Raw genomic sequence first — 22,826 nt, forward strand, 5'->3', positions numbered from 1 at the left:
TAATAATATGTATTTAGATTACGTTAATAAAATAATAAAAAATAATAAAACATAAATAAGCATAACAATAGCTTGTTAGAAATATATTTTCTTTATTCAAACTACACCGGGGAAGTAGACCAAGGCATGTATGTATACACGGATTTTTTCAATGAATTTTCTAATTTTTTTGTTTTAACTTAGGAAATTTAAGACACTGTGGTTGTACAAAGTAATTATTAATGTCAAACCAGTTCTTGGAGCAAGTTTACGTCACGCTAGACCGATACTTGACTGATGCTCAAAATCTCGTAAAAAAACCCATCATGAAAGAACCTAAACTACCATTAAAATCGGTGCAGCCATTCTCGAGTTATAAGTGCTCTAACTAACACGATTTTGGACTTTCTTTTTTATGTATAGATTTATATTGTCCTACATATTTCTCTCTGATACATATATTACCAGGTCATTGGTTGGATTTTTAATGTTTACTCAGACATTATCTTTCATTACAGTCTGTAATTATAAAGACAAACATAAGATGTAATTGAATAAAGAAGGGATTCAATAGTTTTCAAAATCACACTTACCTCATCCCAGCCATTCATTGACCCATCATTTTCATCCATATCATCCTCATCGTCTTCACTTTCACTGTCTCGCTTCATTCTTTTCTTCTTCAGAGGTAATGGCAAGTTGCTCACAAATTCCCATCCTTTCTCGCCCATTTGATACTTACTAACAATATAGCGATTTGGAGTAGCACAGCAGTACATAGTTGATTTGTCCTGTGTCATAACCATGGCACTGAAATATATTTTTAAAAATGCCTCTGACCATTACATCAACTTTAATTACCATTAGATAAAATTCACTTTATTCTCATGGGAATTTATCTATTTTAAATTATTAAAAAATTGCATAATTTGAACTTCATCACTATTCACATGGTATGTGGACTCAACCAATTCCTTCTCTAGTGCAATTTTAGTTCATGAGAAATTATATCAAATTAACTAAGCTGTAATATGTCAGACTAGATGACCCAGCGAACGTCGTACCATATAAACATATTTGATTTATTCAATTTACATACAGAGTAGACCGGGGCATGCATACAAGGATTTATTTCAATTAATTTTCTAATTTCAATGTCTTAACTTTGGAAATTTTAGACATTGTGGTTTTATTATGCAGTTATTAAAGTCAAAATTTTATGCATTCAATTGTTGGCCGATTTTCATTTTTAATTGCAAAAAAATGTTTTCAAGTCTAAGTCTTGCCCCGTTATTGGGGCAAGGTTAAGTAATGCTAGACCGATGCTTAAATGACGCTCAATATCTCGTGAAAATAGCCCCTACAGAGCAGCATTAATATGTCATGACTTGTGGTGTGCTAGACATAACTCAGTTCAGAAAAGTTCGCTACATAAACCTGCCCCAAGGCCTGATGCATAAACGAGCCCCGGTCTGCCCTACACATTCGGATTTATTCACTTGAGTCAAGTACCTTCTATTGCACAACAGTTTTTGTTTTGTTATCAGGCAGAAGAACAAATAAAGAGTATGGTTTACCAACACGTGAACATTCAACACATATTTGACAATGAGAAAAACGTGGTGTTTCTAGATTCAGAGCACAAACACTCACCTTATCATTTGATAATCTGCATCGCAAATGCAACACAAATTGGTTTTAACTCAAAGACCATATAGGTTGGGATCATGGGAATCCTCAGAATGAAAACTTCCTCATCTTTGAATTTACCTTTGAGAGCAGTCGCCTGAATCACATTGATTATCAGTTTTTAAAATCAACAAATGCGTTTCATTGCATAGTTTTGGTTGGTTTATGTTTCGAAGCATCATGACCACGGAACCAACATTCTCCTGTAAATTATACGGTAGTAAGCCAGGCACATCCAAGTAGTTTAAAAATTCAGATTGAAAACTGGTGACTTCGTCTCCGTTTGTTTCACAGTCAATACATTTGAGTGTATACAGAGCAACAACAAACGGTTTTACTCTGAATTACGAAGTTAAAGTCATCCACGTCTTCGTTCTTTAGCTGCCAAAATTATTTACTCACTTTGCCATTTGTGAATTTTGTGGTTATAAAACGTGTTTGGGAACACTTCACTGATTAGCTCATCTTTCAATTATACGAAATTGCAAATATTACAAGGAAATGAAATCAATCCGCTCGATTCATCACCAGGTACATGGACATTTGGACATTACTGTTAGTCAACAATTGCTTGGAGATTTATTTACACACATGGTAGAGACATGTTTGTCCACAACTTAATTCAAACTGGACTTAGCTTGAATAATTGACATTAATATTATTTTAATATTTTGAATATATTTTAGCTATTTAAATGCTGTAAATATTGTTAAGAAGCTCAGTCATTAAATTGGAAAAAAAACAAATCATCTAGTTTTGACCTACTTGATAGCTTTTTCAGTGTTACTAGCTCCCAAAAAAAAATAACCCTGAGATCAAGAGCAATTTTTTCGTGAACTTTTAATATCTTTAAATGTTTATCCTGTTATCCGGGGCTGAGGTGAATCCAAAAAACCAAATATCATTCAAATTGGTTCAGTCGCTCTTGAGCTATAAATGGTGCAACTAACATGATTTCGACTTTGCTTCATATAATGTCAGATTAACTAAGCTGTATCTACGATTCACTGCAGAGACCTTTAACTTTTGTTGAACACAGACAAATTCGTAAAATCTTTTCCTTTTCCTTAGCCTTGTTCTAAAAAAACTGCTACATTCAGTTACGATGGTCTAGAGATTGCTGAACATCAGTCAAATTTAATTTAATACAATCTTACCTTCCAAGTTCATTTTATTTCTTTCTCACCATATCTTCCACCAACCTCAATTTTGACTTCCCCTCCATGTCAATTTACTTTTTTAAAATATTCCATCTTTACTTTGCACCTTCATTCATCACAAATATCAACTAACCCTTTTACTGCGAGCCCATTTCAGGTGGGATGTAGGAAGACTGCCAAGGCTATTTTCCGGAATTTGCAACATTTCAAATTTAAAAAATTTCCGCTACTTAACTTTATTTGATACGTCTAGATTTTTTTCCCAATTCTTAAGATATATTTATATCTTCTAACCATAGATAGATTATGGGGGTTTACTTAAATTACAGTCGTTGAAAAGGCCACAATCACGAAAAAAAGTGAAAAAAGTCGGGCCGATAAATCGGCCCCTGGCTGTTTTCGCTCAACCAGCGAGGGCCGATATATCCGCCCGTTGGCAGTAAAAGGGTTAATATGTGCTCAACTTTCGAGACTACAATATACCTATTATACGTAGCTTGTATAATCTACATAACATTGAAGTCATGCCGGCCCCTAATAGAAGAGATGGCAACCAACATTACTGCTCAGAATGGGGTGTTGCATACACTTAAGGAAACATGTTGATAAAATTTGATTTATGTATAAGGGAGCTCCGACTTTACACTAACTTGATTTTTCTTATATCACAGATATCTTGTATACGATGAATTTTAATTTATTTTCTCATTTTTTTTCCTTGAGTTTAGATAAATTCGTCAAAATAAGCACAAAAATCTAGAGCTTTTGATGAAAACAACTTGATAGATTTTGGCTAGTTCACCTTTTTTATTAAAAAAGACCAATATATCGTGCATTTTTAAATGTAAAAATTAATTTTAATGCAGTGGTATTTAAAAATTTCAGAATAAATACCTTCCCTATTCCCTGAAAAATGAACACTATTTTTTTTAAGTAATCACACGAACAATTTTGGCAGGGCAGAGCCTCACCAAAACTTTTCCATGAAACAAAACTAAACACGAAACGATTACATAAAATTATTATATTCAATTACCACTCTGTATTTAAAGAGAATTTTCTTTCAGTCATTTTATCATGTTTTCAAAATGATAAAATGACTGAAAGAAACTTCTCATACTTACTAACAATAAGACGATTTAAACACTTACCTATGGAAATAGAAGGGCTCCAGCTCAACTGATTCTTTGGTTGTCTGCAGTACCATTTGTGGAGATTCCAATTCACCAGTCCAATACACAAATCTGTAGGTGACTAGAGATGTAAATTCCAAAAAGAGAAGAATATTTGGCACAAGGTTCTTCCCCTGGGTACTGGGATTTTCATCAGAATTTTCATTCTCTAGTTCAGCCATTGTTGTAATGCTTGAATCCTTTTTAGTGCGCTGCTTCTTCATCTTATGCACAATTGCAGCTGTCGTATTGCTTTCATTAACTGAATCCATTTGAGATACAATTGAATCACTGTCACGGTTATTCTGCGGAATACAGCAATGCATTAAATACAATAAAATAGCCTAATTCCAATATAATGTTCATTTAATCCTATATTTAAGGAAAGTGATTATAATATTTATTTTCCGTTGCTAGATTTTTACATAAGCCTCAAATATTCTGAAAAACTAAGTTAACAAATATTATGAGACCTGAGATAAAAATATCCCTAGCAATAAAAATTCAATCACAAAATATAGTAATTAGCAGCTATGTACCTGCATTTGAATATGAGCCTGGGAATCCCTCTTACTGAGTTTTCTTCCCGTAGGATTTGGCTTTTCAGTAGAATTATTTTTCTCCAGTTGTGAACTATTTCCCTTGTTATTATTTGTACCATTGCTCTCTCGATTTTGAGATGTATCCAGGCCAGGGATATTAGCAGAAAGAATTCGCTCAGGATCCGGCCAGTGTCCATTCTCATCTATGAAAATGCAAACATTTATGACATTTTAACCTGACAATTATAATTCAATATTATTATTTATTTTAGGTCTTTTTGTTTCCATTAACTAAAGGCAGCAAGACCACCACCACCTTAGTACCATGTAGATCAAAAGTAGATTACACCTACATGTATACGTGGTGAAGGAGACCATTACTTCTGAAGTTAATAGATAGGTTGGTGGAAGGTTCTATTCCATATTGCTGAAAAAACTAAAATCCTAGATAACAGATCCTTCATATTGTAGCCATTGCCGTTTGGCTCGGTTCATGGTGTATTAAAGAGGCGTTTACGAGGTAGGGAAGGCTTGCGTAAATTATGAAGGGTCGAATAAATATTGTAAAGTGTTATTTAATTTTGTGTAAACGCTCATGTAATTTTGTGTGAATGTGTGTGTGAATGTGAGGTGATGAATGAATGACTAGATTTTGTATTTTTGCGTCCCCCACCCCTCCCACGATTCTTCCGTCTACGAAGTGGAAAGTTCCGGTGTCTACGTGATTCGTAGCATGTTTCTCCCCACCTCACTGTGAATCCGGAACACCTGTGTGCGGAGATGATGAAACCCTCCAACCCCGCCCTCCACAGAAACCCCCCCCCCTCCCCTATGGAAGAATAGCCGAAAAAACCCGATGCCTTGGGGTTTTCCATTCACTCATCCCCCTCCCAGAAAGTGGCTATATAAGCGGAGTGCAGGCGACATGCAGGAGACTATTTTTGCTGGAGAGTCAGCCGAAGGCTCTGCTACGCGAACCACCCATCCTGTGAGGAGAGAGAGAGAGAGAGGCAGCCCAGCGTGGAAAAAGACACGAGATTTAAACGGCGGTGACTTGGAAAGAGGAGATAAGACGGTATCTTCCTAGCACGCGCAGCAGAAGACGTCAATCCACGGCGCCAACAAAGGAGTTCTCTCATCCCACAGCGATACTAGTCGCAATATCGAGCCAGCCGAGGAAATCTTCTCCACCAGCAACCCCGCGAGAGCGATAAGTACTCTAGCCACCAATATCCCCAAATTTCAACAGAATCAGAAGAGCCCCACTCCCCATTCCCCTCTCTCTTCCATTCAAGAGAAGAAGAACAGTGATATATTCCCGTACATTTTTTTTTATATATTTTTTTAAGTTCCCCCGTGTCCCCGTGTGTGTGTGAATGGTTAATTGTAGTTAATAGGACAATAAGTGATAATTTGGAATTGGCGTTTGTCATTTTTCAAGCATTTTTATAATATTTCACGCCAACAATTGTAATCAGGGTTTATTTTCTTTTCTGTCATTTATTAATTGATGTTACAAGGTACCTAACTGGCCAGTAGCAGTAGTTTAATTTGTGTTATTCAAAGAGTCATTTATTTATGTATTTTGTGGAACATTTCCCAATTGAAGTGCTCATTAAACGTGTTGTTGGAATTGTAAACTGTTACGTAAGCCTTCATTATTTCGTACGCGCCAGCCTCCATTCAGCAAGTGAACCTACCCCAACTTATTTTTCCATTTCCTTTCCCCCCCCCCTCCATTTCCCCTAGCCATTGAACCACGACTCGCTCACCTTGAGCGATCCCTCCAAACTATCCTCCCCCACCCCTCTGAAAGTGAAACCCGGACGGACGACGGCCCGGTGGGTTACAATATGCTCAATTCAATAACTTTTTAAAAAAGCAAATCATAGATAAAAACTTGTTATAGGCTTTTTAAATATATATATTCAATTTTATTTTGAGGTTATTAAAATTAGTGTAAATAATTATTGTGTTTACCACATCCATTTGAAGTTCCAGTTACTAGTTAGAAGAAGAAATGGGGGTAAAAAGTTTGATGAAAATCAATATCAGGGTTCTGACTACACTACTGATTTTAAGCATTCTCAAGAAATGCATATATGATACTTTTAATACTCACTCATACCACCTGTACCTCCCGGTGGATTGCAACACTTCTTCTCCTGAAGTCTACCTCTCATATCAAATTGACACCACGATCTCCTTCCATGGACAAAGAGATGTGTATTAAGCAAATAGAGTCCAGTCACTTGTTCACCATCTTCCAGTGGGTTGTCCAAGATTATGAATTCATTGGTCAACATATTCAACAACACCGTCTGAAAAAAGAGGAGACAATCTATTGAAGGTTGAAAATTGTGAAAACTTTTTTTGAACATGATCACGGAATTAAGGCTGTACACTTTAGAGGAGGCTCTTCGTGGAAAAGGCAAATAATAAACTTAAAATATGGATCTGTTAAGATTAAAAACTCATCCTCAATAATGCATTCAAATGTATACTGTCCCCTAGTGGCATTACCTTATGTAAAAGTTGTTAAGTATAGTAGAATTACACATAATTTTCAGTTATGGAAACTAAGGGTAACTCAGCTACTTTTATTATATATACAGCAATGGTTTAGGGTTCCAAATTCTCGGATTTTTAACCCCTTCACCACTTTCATCAATTCCCGGGATTAAAGCAGTGCCACCAGCACTGACTCTTATTCATGCAATTTTGCATCTTAGTTTTCACCTTACTGTGCTAGGTACTTTTTTTTCATAGGATAAAATTTTTGAGGATATGGATGTTTTTAGATGTAAGGTGAAGTCATGTTTTCAGCCCACCTTAGTACCATAGAGAGCAATTTAATGAACCCTTCAAAAATCTTTTGTCCCATCCTCAGCGCCTGTGTACTGATCCATTTTCTCTTCCTCATTAAGTACTTTTACTTTAGAAAACAGAACTCATACTTGTATCACAACAAGCATAATGTTGCTTCTTGGGAGTTTCATTAAAGATGCCCAAAAGACATTCAACTTTTCTCATTTCATGGAAAAAGCAGAAAACATGAAGCATTCACAACACCACAGTGACCTCAAATTAATTTCCCACCAAATTCAAAACATACAGAAATTAAACTCCATATGAATCTATATTCACAGTGATGCCATTTTACCTGATTGTTATTGGTGTAAGCTGAGCCAAATCGGTTATCAGGACTAAGGACAAGCAGCTGCATGATTCCTTGCAAGCCTGGGTTCACATCTCGGGCTAGATCACTTGTTGACAAGTCCCAAGTTATGAATCTATTAGAAATGGAGACAACATATCGATAGTCTGTTGTGAGCCGAAATCCAAAAACGGCAAACTGATGACCTTCTAGAGAATACTGAAATGAAAAGCAAAATGAAATATCAGTCACATATATATAAGTGCTCATACTAATAATACGTATGTGTTTGTTAATTGTTTACCCATTAATTCAATCTCAAAAATCAGTTTGATAAGTGAGGTTAGCGGTAACTTTAGCCTATGTCAGTGGCATATCACACATTCAGGGATGGAAGATCACCGACTCTCCCTGAATCACCTGAAACCATTTTCTTAGCAAAGTTCTGGCTGGTCATTGTGGTGAAAAAATCAAATATAATCATTAATCTACATTTTTCCATAAAATATTATTCAAGCTCAAAAAGCTACTCTCCAACTTTCCTCAAGGGGTACACATACTGCAGTGTTCAAATCAGTTGACAGCATTCTTTTGTCCAGTCCAGACTTCCGTAATGGAGGAGACAAATGTAAGGTAGCATACACTATGCTGTCCATTCTCTATCTACCCATTATCATACGTCCACATCCACTAAATATTTTTGAATGAGAATTCTGGGATGATGTAGTGTACAGTGTACACCAACTTATGAGCGAGCGAAAAAACGATCAAGTGTTTCTTTGAGTGTTTTAAAATATGTGTACTATGCTAATTTTCAATCCTTAATCTCTTATGGCATTATTTTATGGGGTGACAGTGGCAATAGCACTGAGGTATTCACTATGCAAAAGAAAGCTATAAGAATTATGCTAAACCTAAAATATAGAGAATCCTGTCGACCTCACTTTGAGGCACACAAAATTTTAACTCTAACATCCATTTATATTCTGAACTTAATGCTATTCATAAAAAAACGTATAAATTCTCTCCCAAAAAATTCTGACTTCCATTCACATATGACCAGAACCAAAGACTGTTTACATGTGCTACCCAGGAAAACAAAAAGGAGTAGTAATGGTCCTCTACATAAGGGTACAAAACTATATAACCTTTTACCAGAAAAATTGAGAAGTTTGTCTTCTGTAAATAATTTTAAAGTAAATCTGAAAAGATACCTGACTGGAAAGGCATTGTATAGTGTTGATGAATTTATTAACTATTGTAAAGAAAGTATGTAGTTTGATGTGTTAACCTATTAAATGAGAATTGTATACCTGTGCTTAAGGTTTTGTGCTGTGAAGTAAGTGTTGAAGTATACATGGCTGTTGTTCAGCTTTCACTATTGTGTGCTTGAAATTTGTAATGTAACTTTTTTATTTTAGGAAGATGTCTTTGTTTTTTTGAGTGAACATTATCTAAAATACCAATTATGTATTATACTTGACGAAGCCTATACCATTTACTTACTTGTATTGGTTCTTTTGGCTAATAAAACTATTATTATTATTATTATTATTATCAGCAGGCATTTCATTTAGTAACATATTCTGACAGTGGGACATGAAAAGAGGTAGAAAGGCAAGTGTGTATTTGCCTTAAAATTTGAAAAAGGGTGCTAAAAACTAGGGCCTACAATCCCTTAAGGGACGCAGACCTTGAGGCATGCATTTTCCAATATGTGATTCAGTTAAGGTACACAGTGGGATTGTACTTATCGGACATCTAACAGATGACTGCCTCATTATTACAAAAACCCTGAAGCCCGAGAATGAACAGAGTCATACCTTATTTACAGATGAACATTAGACACTTCAAAGGGGTTTACTTTCATATAACTTCTGTCTATTTACTTCTTCTTTATTATTTTCAAATTGAATAATTTACAAAAAAATATTATGCCAATTTTATAAATTTCACTATGGCAATAATCTCAATCAACATAACAACCAAAATAAATACATACTTTTATGCGTGAAAAATCTAAAGAGAAAAAATCATTCACCTAGACTGGGATTTGAAACCGGATCCCCCAATTTCTGGTTGAGAGCTTCAGCCAGTTAAGCTAACAAGACATCCTTTCCACAGGGAAGATTGATGCCTAGGTAGTTTAACTGGCTAAATCATTTGACTGGAAGTTGGGGGATCCAGGTTCAAATCCTGGTCAAGGTGAATGATTTATCTGTGGATTTTTTACACAATTTGTGCATTGCGGGTGACTCTGTAAACTAATCACCAAGGCTAATCCCAGTATACTTAAATTACATGCTTAAATATTTTTTAATAAATTTTTTCTCTTGACTCACATCATGTTCGATCAACTAGTACATAGCTTTAACCAAAGCCTGAACTACAAAATCAGTAATCATCTAAAACTCCTTACCTTCAATGGTCCTCCAGGTGTATGCAAGCAATGGAAGTAAGGGATAAGGGCACAGTGCTCTATGCCCTCTGCGTCACACTGCCTCAGAAGGCTTCGAACATTAGGATTTGGCCCTATTTCAGGAAGAAGTCGTCCAACTAACTGAGGTGCCAGCATGTCAGGATACACACCAAGTACTGCTCCACCGAGACGTAATGCATCAGCAACAAGGACGAGCTCTCTGAATTGTCATGCAATGAATCACAGAATAAATAAGTATCATTTCATGAGGCTGGTTACTTTCCTGTCAAGGTATGATTCATGAGCGAAGTTAGGCTAAGTGACATTATTTCATGAGAAAATATTGAACTAAAGGTTTAGAATAAGTGGTTTATGAATTTTAATTTTGTTTGTTAAAAAATCAAAATCGCTTTAGATAATTTATTTGATTAATAAAATTTTAATTAAAACCCATGAGAAAATAATTCATGAAAATTTTATACTGATCTGGTGCATTATTAATCTCTGAATAATGTAAATCACTAGATTAACTGCCAATGCAATTTAAATTTTTTTAGAACATATTATATATCTGGGAATACCAAAGGATTAATGATGTACAAATGGATTAAAATAGATTTAGAAAAGGTGAAAGATTTGATATTTAGTGGATCACGTTACGTTGCAATAAGGAAAAAAATTTAGACATGCCAAAATTTTAGTTAAAAGATTATTCTAGAATAGATTAGAATTCTACAGAAGGGAAAATATTTATTAGCAGCAGGCTTGATAAGTATGAGTTTTAGAGTTGATATGAAAAGGTTTACATGCCCAGGTACTCAAATACACTACTGACGATCTACAAGAAAGAATTTAGTTAGAAAAGAAAGAAGGGGAAAGAAGTAGAGTTAGCAACACCTGCAAGGAAAGAAAAAATACACAGAGTGAAAAGTTTGTCTTAATGCATCCAATTACAGAGGAAGAGTGTAAATAAAATTTCTCCTGGTCGATGCAGAACTCACCTTTCTCTCTTTCTAATTGTTTCCCTAGAGATGAAGTAATACAAAAAATGTGATACTTTCAATATAATATCAATGAAATGGAACAAACATAACCATAAAATAAGCAAAGATATTAGGTGAACACCTCAAGTTTCTAAGTTAATGAAATATAAAAATGATGTGATTTAATTCATTCGAATAGTAATATAAATCAACATCTAAAATTTTTAATATAATCTATTCCCAAATCTGGAGAAAATCACACTTTTATGGGTTAAATTACAAACAATTGTTTTGCATGATGATTGATTGTGATTTTTTCTGTAATTTTTGCAAAATTTATTGTAATCAAACCAAAGTTCAGCAAAAGAAACAGGTGGGTCACGTGCTCATGAAAAGAACTACTTTGTAAAATATGAGCTTTTTCTCAAGCAATACATACATGCATGGTGTCCTCTGAGTACAGATGTTGGAGAAGATATTTTTGCTTCCTCAACTTTCCTACACCATGAGCACCTCCTCATCATAATCTATTATTGGTACCCATTCTTTGCTGAGTTTGCATTTTATGCAGCTTTGGCAACCACCTTTTCTCAGTAGATGTCACAATTTCAGTGGCCTCCAGGTTTTTGTTTCACCACTGCCATGTTTTTGTTCCAATACACGTATTTGTCATTTTTGCTGGTGTTTTATCTCCAGCCTAATTAGTGCCAGGTACTGTGGACTCATTTTCCTCAAACATAGTCGGAGTCATTCTTTCATCTACTACATTCAGGGGGAGTGGGTGCTAAGAGTGCTATCACAACAGCTGTGAAATTTACCCCTGAATGAGACTGCTTCTTAGCAGCTCTGTGTGAACTCTCGGTTATTTCTCAAACTTTGGATTCCTCAGATTTTCTAATTTGCCTCTACTTGCCTGAGCACTTGCTGATTGGTAGAACCTCAAATATTAGTTCTAGATGGTGTGTTGCTAGTTATTTCAAAAGCCACTTTGTGGCACTCTTTCAATTTTCTTCCTAAGGACGGCGGAGAATATGCTACCTAGTGGTCCTCTCCATTGCTCTAAGCATTCACTCCCTCTGAATGCACCTATTGATAGCCAAAGCTAATTCAAATACATACTGTATATTTTAACTCCGTTAGTCTAACAGGATGGCCACAGATTGAAATTTTGAAATTCCCTTGCACTAAAATTGACTCAGGGATTTAAACTCTACCTACTAGGCGCATCATAATAGATACAATGTTCTTACAAAGGTTATTAAATAGTAATGGATGACTAGTTATGAAATTTTGGCATTAGCTTCCTTACAAACACCATTTCATTCTACCAGAAGCAAGTATTTATTCCATAGGGTATTTTAAAGACGCAATAAGCAAGAGATATTACTAGATTTCTCAGGGAAGAAAATGAACTAAATGAACTTCTTCCTGAAATTTATATTTTTGCTGTGAAGGCTATGCAGTTTATACAATACTTAGACATACGTATATTAATTATCACGGCAAGTGATTTATTATTACATCATGTAATTTACATGGTTGCTAGATTGAATTTTTTGTCATCAATGTCTTCCATGGTAAGGAAGGAATAAATGAAATGGTCTGCTTTTCAGTTCATATCGGCAAAAACTGATAAAAACTTAGTTTTTTATATATTCTACCGCTATAAAACCACATATATATCAACTGGCAGTTGGGAACCCCCGGCATGCAAAATATTGTCATTCATAATGGGAAATATAGTTTATTTTAGAGATGGAAAATTTTATCCTTAACAACCTCAAATGTTTTAAAAGACAGGAGATCCAAACTTGAATCCTCTGATACCAAGCAAAAACAGGGAAATCCCACACACACTTTCCCTAAAACTATGAAACAATAGTCAAATGCTCAATGAAATCAGTTGGTAAAGATGCACTATCCGTATCACTAGTTGGATGTTGGGTACGATGGGAATAGGAAGGAAGAGAACAGGTTTTACGGACAGAATTTAAAATAGGAATGGAGACCAGCTTGTGAGATTACGTTCCATGTAAATCTACCCTAACTGGTAGATTACCAATATTAATGAAAGCAATATCAGGGTTCCCACTCTACTTGAATAATGAAATTCACGGCTTTTTCCAGGTTTTCACGGTTATTTTTCAGATTTTTCACGGTTTTTTTCAGGTTTTCACGGTCCGTTAATAAGCCAACAATAAGAAAATCACTGGCCGTATATGAACAGAAAATTAACGTACGCGACAAACGCCGTGAACGTTAACGCCGCAATGAAAAGTGATATCTGTTATGACGTGATCTATCGTTTGCAAAATTCAGGGCCGACAAAAGGACCAGCCCAACCGCGCTCTTGCCTGGACGCCGAATACCCTTCGGACCTTCTTCCGTCCGGACACCCGAGGACCTTTTTTAATTCCTCGCCGAGAGATAGTTTTTTGCGCACGTTGTTATTACTGCACAGTGGCCGAATTTCCCCCACACCAATCTTTCTTATTTAACGGAAAATATTTTATTTAAATTGTTTATAGAATATAATAAATTGATTCTTTCTTATTTAACGGAAAATATTTTATGAAAATTGTTTATAGAACATAATAAATCGAAAAACAATTTCATACACCGTATTAGCTCAATTCTAAGACGAACACGATTCTAAGACTACCCTCCTTTTTTGGAGCTCCACTAGGGGAATTTTTTTTTCCTAATAACGACACGATAATAAAATGAATGCGGAAAAACGATCAATTCTTTATTTTTTTGCTAGGTTGCCTATGTCCCAGGAAACGCAGGATTTTGGCGAGTAATTAAGATATTCATCAAAGGTTTCAAACAATATTTTAGATAATAACAGGAATAGTAGTACTTTATCAAGACACAAAGGTCATATTGTGGATTCGACCCATATCTCTTTCAAAATTCTGAAGGAAAACGCCAACTCACTAAAAAAAAGTTTGCTCTCCACTCAGCATTTACACTGCTATTATGGATTTCAGTCTGATATAAAAATTCATATCCATCAAACACCATTTCCAGTACATGTATTCACGAAAGCAATGTGCATGATGTGCCTAAAACAACCGCATTCGCCGGCGCAGTGACTGGTTGTGAGATAGATGACGAAGGCCAAAAATAGTCTATTACTTGAATTGTTCCTGTCTAATGAATATATTTTAAATATAATTCAGGTAGTGTTGTGTTACTTTCCCACGGCACTGAGCTTCTCCCAATGGTAGTTCCATCCCTTGGGAAGATTACAACTATGTGCTTGTCGTTATTAGGCATAAATGACACATTGTATTTATTTCGTCTCATTTTCGTCAAACGATGGATGCGGGAAAATTATGCGTCGGAACCGCAATTATCAAACGATCAATGCGAGAAACGATACTTCGGGGAACGATATATGCGGGAAAAAATTACATTGTCTATAAGGAACTTTATTTGGGACCAGAAACGGCGAACGATCAATGCGGGAACGATAGATCGAGGTTCCACCGTATAACTTTTCTTTTGAAAGCGGCAGTGTAATGACTTCTTTCCTCTGCTATCGTAATACTCTGAAACCAAAACTGAATCGATTTCTCTAATCAGAGGCAATTCATGTTCCCTTCATACTTTTGCTCTGGAAAAAATGGAACGACTTTTGTAGCAGTTTATATCGCGACGGCATTGAGGCTTTAACGTTACAATCCTCGGCGGGCACGGGGGCACATTCCCCCCAGACACTTAAAAAATATGCATTATTCTGAATACGGTCATATTATCATTGCGCTCGTTTTGTATCATGAGGTATCCTTGTGCCCCCCCCCCCAGGAACAAAATCCTGGATACGGCTTTGCTTGTGCTCCCCCACTCCCCAGAAAGAAATCCTGGATCCGCCTCTGGTTAAAATTTAGGTAAATTGTAATCAATCACACAAACATTTTGTAAGTTGATCAAGCTCTAACTTGAATGGAGCCGAACCCAGGGTAAAGCAGGCGATCTCGCGGACACGGCAGAAGTGCACCCGGCGATTGATTGGCACGCACGCTTTACCTGCTGCCTAAAATGGCAATAGTTTTTCACTTAAACACAAAATTAAATAAGCTAAATTACAGTTTAGGTATTTTTGACGTTGATTTTTCGTTGTATAGCTATATATATTAGGTTACAAACTCTAGTATTCATAATTTTTCCTGACGAAAATTATGCAACCCGATTGACGTCGAGAATTTTGCATTCGATTGTAAGACGAACCCTCTTTTCTGCAGGAGTTAGGAGGAAAAAATACCTTGTCTTAGATAGGTGCAATTAGGTAAATTATAATTCACTTGGTTTGAAATATATAAAGACATAAAAAATACCTGCTGAAACATGTTATTTTCACTTTCACTTTACTTTATTACTCGTCAAATATTTCCACACAAACTTTCCGGTTGCGACGTAAAACTGGCAAGTCCCAGGTCGACGCATGCGAAAATCGTGTAATGCTCTGTTGCCATAAGCGGAAATCTTCTCTCGTTTTCAGGCCGCAACGCGCGAGAATTAGTTACGTCGCGCCGAAAGCTCGCTGTCGCCCGGTTCAAACTCAGGGAGCGTTATGTCCACTAGTGATGGGTCGATCATGAACGATTCGATCAAAAAGATTGAATCACTAGGTGAATCAAATGACTCATGATTCATTTCGTTAAACAAGTCGATCATCAATCATCAATCACTCCGAATTCCGGCATCATATCAATCATCCCGGTTTCCGGTTTATTTCAAAATTTGGAACGATCGGTGCTTGATCTCTTTTCGACAGGGCAGAAATAGTTGTGATAAAATTAAATACTATGTTATAAAGAACTGAATACTTGTGTAATCTTTTTCTTATATGTTTTCCAACAGTTATAAGTATTAATAACACCAATACACGTAAAAGGAAAATATTAAGATGACTCTTAAATTGTAGGAGAACGTTAAGAAGTAGAAGTTAAAGCTGTTAACATTTTACTGTGCCGTTAATAAAATTATCCTGCAGATCAGATTCATGGGTGTGGTGTACTTAGTGTTATATTTTGAGATATATAGTTAGAAATTCTTCTATTAGTGTTAAGAAACTGTGGCAGTTTTGCCTTCCCAAATATTTTCATGACACTACTTCCTTCATTTTTGCAATGTAATTTACTGATCTAGTAAATCACAATCAAAATAGTATATGAAATGATAATATGGATAGCAATCAGCGTTACCAATGATCTTCGCAGATGAGGCAGTATTTATTCGATTATTCAAAGTGATTTATTACATCCATTGATTGAGTCTTGTCGATCTTGATTCCTTTTGAGTCTTTTCGATCATGATTCCTTTGAGTCTTTTCAATCATGACTCTTTTGAGTCTTTTCGATCTTGATTCATTTGAGTCTTTTCGATCATAATGATTGAATCAATTGATTGAATCATTTATGTGACTCGAGTCAAAATGATTGAATCACCAAAATGATCGACTTTGCCCATCACTAATGTCCACAGCGAATAGCAGGTTGTCAAGGTTAGCGGTCTTCCAATCAGAGGATTGAGGGTGTTGAATATACGTTCAAATTTTTCGACACAAATGCCATCTAGATTTAGTTTCGAAAGCGGTCGCTGCAGCCAGTGGGAAGCCTAATTGGATGGAAGGGGGACTTAGGAGTGACCGAGGGAGGGGAAACCAAGCCAGTCGAGGAAAGTAAACAAGCTGATGAGAAGTGGTGTCATATTTCAGGAGGGGGGGAGAGAAAAGGCCTGCCCTGGGGAAAGATGTTTTTTTTCTTCAGGCAACATTCGTTCCCACGCTTTTCTGACCCATGCGACGATGCTCGCCACAATGAATAGACGTGCGCTGGCAACGAACGAAGTTGAAAATTTCTGGGAAGGTATTATTATCAAGATTGAGAGATTTTTAAGGTTTAAGGACGAAATTCACGGCTTTTTCCATGTTTTTTCACGGTAGACGAAATTCACGGCTAATTCACGGTTTTAAGGTTTTCACGGTTGAGTGGGAACCCTGAATATTAATAATCCTCCAATATTCTATCCTATTCCATCTAATCTGCTACAATTTTGATTGCTTAAATAATGATTCTCAAATTTTTACAGTAGTGGTTATTAATGTATTTTATTATTTCAATGCTGAAAGAAATTTTACGAGGATTTTTCTTGACAAGCCACGATGTTCCCTGACTTGGCATGAAAATCCATTACATTTTCCCTGACAGATGACCTATTTTTTCAAACATTTCCCTATCATGTGGCCACCCTGTGTAAGAAAGCTGTTTGAGTGGCAGGCTAACCATCCTTAGGCCATAAATTCAGGAGATGGGGGTAGGTATACATGTACATATATATTTCTTAGTTGCACCTTAGGGCAAAGAGATTCCATTTATGGATACATTTCATGCGTTAGATGGGATATGACACTTGGCTATTGGCCAGGTTAATATGATTACGTAGAATAGGCTAACCTAGATTTCATATAATAAACTATGTGGGTCTTGAAAACATCAACACAGTCAATTTGCTTTAACCAACAGAAAATAAAAACTTCTAACATAAGTTAATATGCAGCTCATACAAGTAAAATTATTATCCATTAAACTATCAGTACTAGTTAGGGTTATATTACATTAGAAATTACTCTGGTTATTGCTTTAAAAATGTACCTCCATTGTTGGTGTAATGTGAATTAAATAAATGGTATCAATGAATATGATTTATGAATACATATCTCATATCTTGTAAATAAATCATACTCAAATGAATTACATACATAACTGATGATGACTAGTTGAATGAATATTTCTATTTCTCATTATCTTTCATGAAAACAAATCCATACAGGTATGATTCTCACCTGGTGGCTTCCCGATCTTCAATATTGTTGCAGGCATCTTCGAAATCTGATAGCACAGCTTGTAGGGGGCACGACGACAGTTTGGCATGCAGCCACTGATAATTGAAGAGCACTTGACTGAAAAGGTCTCCAAATCTTCTGGAACGCACCAGATGAAACGGCATTTCTCCAAACTGAAGGCGGTAAGAAAAAATGTGAGGGGTTCACCCTTTTAAGTAATAGCTTTACTTTGTTGATGGATGAAATGGTTATACATTTTCTATGCAAAACATAAGCTTAAATCCAAAATGAAGAGAAAATATCCTCACCTTCCGCAAATTGTATCGTGACACCTTACCATCTTTGGAAAGAAATACCAATGGCTGTATAGGAACTTTTCTGTCAGCAGAACCCTCCTTCTCTGTGAGATTGAATCTGTAAAAATAAACATTAACAAATTATATGGCATCACAAAATTTTAAGTAACACATTCTAATTGAATTAAAAATTATATTCCATACAGAGTTTAAGATATCAGTAATCTTAAGAGAGAGAAGAAAAATCATAACTAACCTGTGTCGCTGGATTTCAGTGTATCTGAAAGGTTTTGGATTTCCTCCTCCCCAAATGCCTGAGTAATAATCTGCAATTGAAGAATGGAAGTATGTGGCCATATTCATATTCTTGAAGTACCTTTCCTTGGCTGTGTCCCGGAATTGCCTGAAAATAAGCATCTCTTCTTAGAACAAGATGCATATGATTCCCGTGGAGAAAACTATATTTTAGGATTTGTTATACAGACTGTGTTTTAAGTAATGAGTATACATTTATGCAAAGAAATTTATTCGAGATATTGTGACAAGACTTTATCAGTCTCCACATTGTATTCCTTCATCATCAACACATTTCAGCAGGCAAGTTTTCTCTGCTTCATATGCTCCCTTGAAGAAAGCAACCGAAACATTCTTCAGAGTATGAGTGCAAGCCTTTTTAACAGCTACCTTAGTACCTTTTCTTGAAGGGTTCTCAAATTATCTGCTGGGATGATTAAATCTTAAGGCACAAAGAAATATGTAATGTGACAAAGTTCTCTGATGACAGTCATAAGATTCTCAATTATACTGCAAAACATTTCCATCGTTGAAAAAGAAGATAATGCATAAATAAAAAAATTACTTCTCCAAAATAACTCTCTACATACAATGCTAAAAGCTGCCAGAGATATTGTTGCCCAAAGTTAGGGGAAGGAGGATGCTGAGAAAACAGTGATCATTGAAATTCTATCATTGTAAAGTCATCAATCTCACTGCTTTACAGGGGCAAGAATGGGGACAGAGCTTCTAGAGCAGTAGAAATGATTAGATAATTTTCATCACTTGAAAAGAGGATGATTTACACTAGTACGTGAATTTCTATATTTAAAACTTAAATCATGAACTAAATTGGCTCCACAACCACCAATCACCCCTGCAAAAGTTATTTTGGATAGTTATTCTCATTATTTATAAAATAAAACAATTTCTTCTTTTTGTGACAATCTCCATCTTTAGTGTTATCAGAAAAAAAATTGGTTCATCTCTCAAGTACATCTTGTCCAGAAATAAATATCATGTTTAATGAATTTTAGTTGTCATATTTGATTATAAACAAAATTATAAACTATGGTAGACTAGGTTTTGATGACATATACATCAAAATTAATCAAAAATTTAAATGAATTCAATGTTTCAGATTCAACCCAAAGTATGAGGAATAGAACCAAACTTGAGGATCTCCCTGGAAAAGGGCTTTGATTAATTATCCATAATTATCCAAAAAAATCAGATGATGCATGCAAGTGAAAGAATACATGTGGGGTCTTTGATAAAATTTATGCCTACATATTTCTTTGCTTAAAGCTGATCTCTTCACTTCATACATTTTCACATCACAATTTTATTCCGAGCATTTCATCCCCAAGCACTATGATTTTCAATTCCTGTACATCCTACTTCCAAAATGTTATTCCCTCCCTAATAATAAATATTATTCCCTAATTATTCCCTCTCATTGGCTGGCTTCCCTTTGTAATTCACTACCTTGACTACATACTTGTTTCTCCTGTTTCTTCTTTCCCATCATTTCCCTCAGCATCCATGATCTCTGCATTACCAGAAAGGGCATATTTTGCCCTCTTCGTACATAACTTGCCAAGGGCACATCTCAAACACCCTAGATATATGTCATACACGATTAAGTAATTGAATGGAAAGCAGTAAAAATTCTGCTCACCTGTGATACCAATTAAGGACATTCACTCCATCTGCTTCTCTTTCAGATAGATAATTAGGCAGATCATTGCGGATTCGTGTCCACAATAGTGGAGGAATACGTCTCACTGGTGGCATATGGTATTGGTAAACATCATCTAAAACGCGGTCATCCAAGGAAATTAGATCTTCTAGCTCTGATTCAGATAGCCCACTCTTTGCTGCAGTAATATAGGCCAGTGCATGAAACACCAAAATACGTCCATGCTGAAATCAAAGAAATGGAGGCTGAAATTGGTGATACGTAAAATCCCTTTTCCAAATTTTTCTGGGGACTTTAATAAAAGTGTAAAACACAGGAAGGTTTAAAATATGGGGAATGGTAAAAGGACTCACTTTTGATGGGACCCAAACAACTGCGCAAGAAGTGGTAAAATATAATACCATGAAACAAAGAAAAAGGTGTTCTACTATAACATTTTACGTACAATGCAAAACAACGGACAGCTAACAATATCCTAGTTAGCTCACAAGAAATATCCCAATAATTTTACAATATGATAAAATAGGAATTTAGAACCATCAGTAAAAGAAATGCATAGATATTCATAATGGGGAACAAGTCTAAGAGAACCAAAACTGAGGGGAAAATCAGTTAATCATAATGGCACTTAGTCAGCAAAAAATATAAGATGAGTAGGGTACTTGTGATCACTAATGGAAAAAGCACACATGAGTTGAACTAGGTGAATGACCTAAAGAAAGAAGATGGATATGAAGATGCTTCCAGAAATACTCATTGACACTGCTTCATATGACAGCAAAACTGAGGATGATAACTGCAGAGGAAATTTCTGTATTGCATCTAGAAGGATGACTTGATTAGTAGTCACTAGATGATGCATTTATAGTAAGTTTTAATCCAAGAGCAGTGAGTCAGGGGATGGAATACAAGTAAAAATTACAAGGAGATACACCAAGGACGACTTCTTGGCCAAGCATCACGTAAATCATAACTTCTCCACTTACCACCTAGACCTGGACACTACTGATAGACTGGTGTTCATCAATAAGGCCTCGGGAGGAGGAAACCGTTTAACTCTGTCCCGGGAGGAGAAAATTGTTAAGCGCAGCTAAAGAAGCAAGAACAACAAATATTTTTGGGTAGGAGGGGAAAAAAATCTTAATTAGATAAGTGAAAAAAGAGCCCGCCTACACCATTAATTGCATAGAAGATATTGCTAAACTAAAAACCAATAGTTTGGGAACTAACACTGCTATAAATGCATTTAATGAAATGAATTCCCCCCTGCTCTTCCGTCAAAATGCCCAAAGAGCTAAATACAATTTTAATTTACTGCTTCCACATTTAAATAATATGTCGCTGTTACTTGATTTTATAGTTCTAAGTGAAATATAAATAAAATCTGATGAAATTGATTTGTGTTCAATAAGTGGATACTAATTCTATGCAAATTGTAATACTTCAGCAAGAGGTGTAATAGTGTTGGAGTGAAATCATCTTATTAAAGCAAAATGTAAACAATGTTGGCGGCACCATATATCACATGTCATTTGGTTTATATCCTTTGCGTAGCAGTAGATGGCATTGTGTGTTGTTCCCCTAATAAAGCTGTAGTAGCAAGTTGACCGTTAAGGGAGTTGGTTCATTTTGCATGACACACCCGAAATTCCCCCAAAAACTTGCAAATAATCAGCTAATAGAAGTCGTCAAATAGTGTTTATATATGTGATACAACAACCATACTGAGGCCAATTGTAATATACTCAGCAGATTGCTTGTAAATCAATGTTAAATGTAAATTTAGAACATTTGAACCCTCGTTAAGGGGCATATCTCCAAACTTAGTAATGGTCAGTGATATGAATGTTAACTTACTACTATCCAACAGTGATATTATCTCACCTGCTTCTCAATTCTTTCAAAGAGCATCATAATGGAGTCCATAACAGTGGATGCAAGGTGTGTTTCCTGCGGCTTAGTGTAGCTTCTCCAACGGCAAACTTCAGCAAACACTAACTTCACAAAAATAGGCAATGAGCATTGCCCAATAGCATTAGCCACCAATCTCCACTGATAATTGCTCAAATCTCGATGAGCAGATCTCATCCACATCCTAGACACAAATATCATAAACAATAAGTGAATGGTAATCAATGGAACAGCAACAAATAACAAGTCAAAAATAACATCCCTTAGGTAATATCATACGTAACCAAAATGTCCTGCCAAATATTTCTTGGCATTGTCTCACACTTAAATCTAGAAAATTGCAATTTTTGCAAATAAATTCTACAGAAGGCATATTTTGGATGCAGAGCAATAAATGCTAACTCATGCAAGGCATGTATGTATTCAAGTTTTGAATATTCCTCCGGTCATGTCAAATTTTTACATGAGGACACCTCAAATATCAGCTTTCAACTCTATGAAATAACTAGAGATGGGTCGAATAGCAGATTTTTCGAATTCGAATATCGAATTCGAATATTAAATCATTGCTCGAATATTCGAATACCTCGAATACTAAATGATGAATGCTGGTATGTTTGACTCGGTTGCCTATGCAGCAGGCAACACAAGATTTTGGGGAGTAATTTTGATTTCCTTTAAATGATTCGA

The 22,826-nt window shown here is 35.7% G+C and overlaps 1 protein-coding gene across 1 annotated transcript in view; it reads right to left on the reverse strand.

Moving 5' to 3' along the window:
• Positions 1 to 22,826, reverse strand: part of LOC124157196 (NACHT and WD repeat domain-containing protein 2) — a 53,630-nt gene that overhangs the window by 15,414 nt on the left and 15,390 nt on the right. The window contains exons 11-22 of the mRNA XM_046531737.1: positions 22,110 to 22,320; positions 20,205 to 20,449; positions 18,507 to 18,653; positions 18,263 to 18,368; positions 17,955 to 18,127; positions 11,120 to 11,143; positions 10,119 to 10,338; positions 7,706 to 7,918; positions 6,665 to 6,863; positions 4,540 to 4,745; positions 3,980 to 4,305; positions 573 to 789 (exon numbers count right to left, since the gene is read on the reverse strand). Coding sequence (XP_046387693.1) covers positions 573 to 789; positions 3,980 to 4,305; positions 4,540 to 4,745; positions 6,665 to 6,863; positions 7,706 to 7,918; positions 10,119 to 10,338; positions 11,120 to 11,143; positions 17,955 to 18,127; positions 18,263 to 18,368; positions 18,507 to 18,653; positions 20,205 to 20,449; positions 22,110 to 22,320 — 2,287 coding nt within the window. The remainder of the gene's footprint in view (positions 1 to 572; positions 790 to 3,979; positions 4,306 to 4,539; positions 4,746 to 6,664; positions 6,864 to 7,705; positions 7,919 to 10,118; positions 10,339 to 11,119; positions 11,144 to 17,954; positions 18,128 to 18,262; positions 18,369 to 18,506; positions 18,654 to 20,204; positions 20,450 to 22,109; positions 22,321 to 22,826) is intronic.

Source organism: Ischnura elegans, chromosome 4 (genome assembly GCF_921293095.1).
Source record: "Ischnura elegans chromosome 4, ioIscEleg1.1, whole genome shotgun sequence".
Taxonomy (NCBI): Eukaryota; Metazoa; Arthropoda; class Insecta; order Odonata; family Coenagrionidae; genus Ischnura; species Ischnura elegans.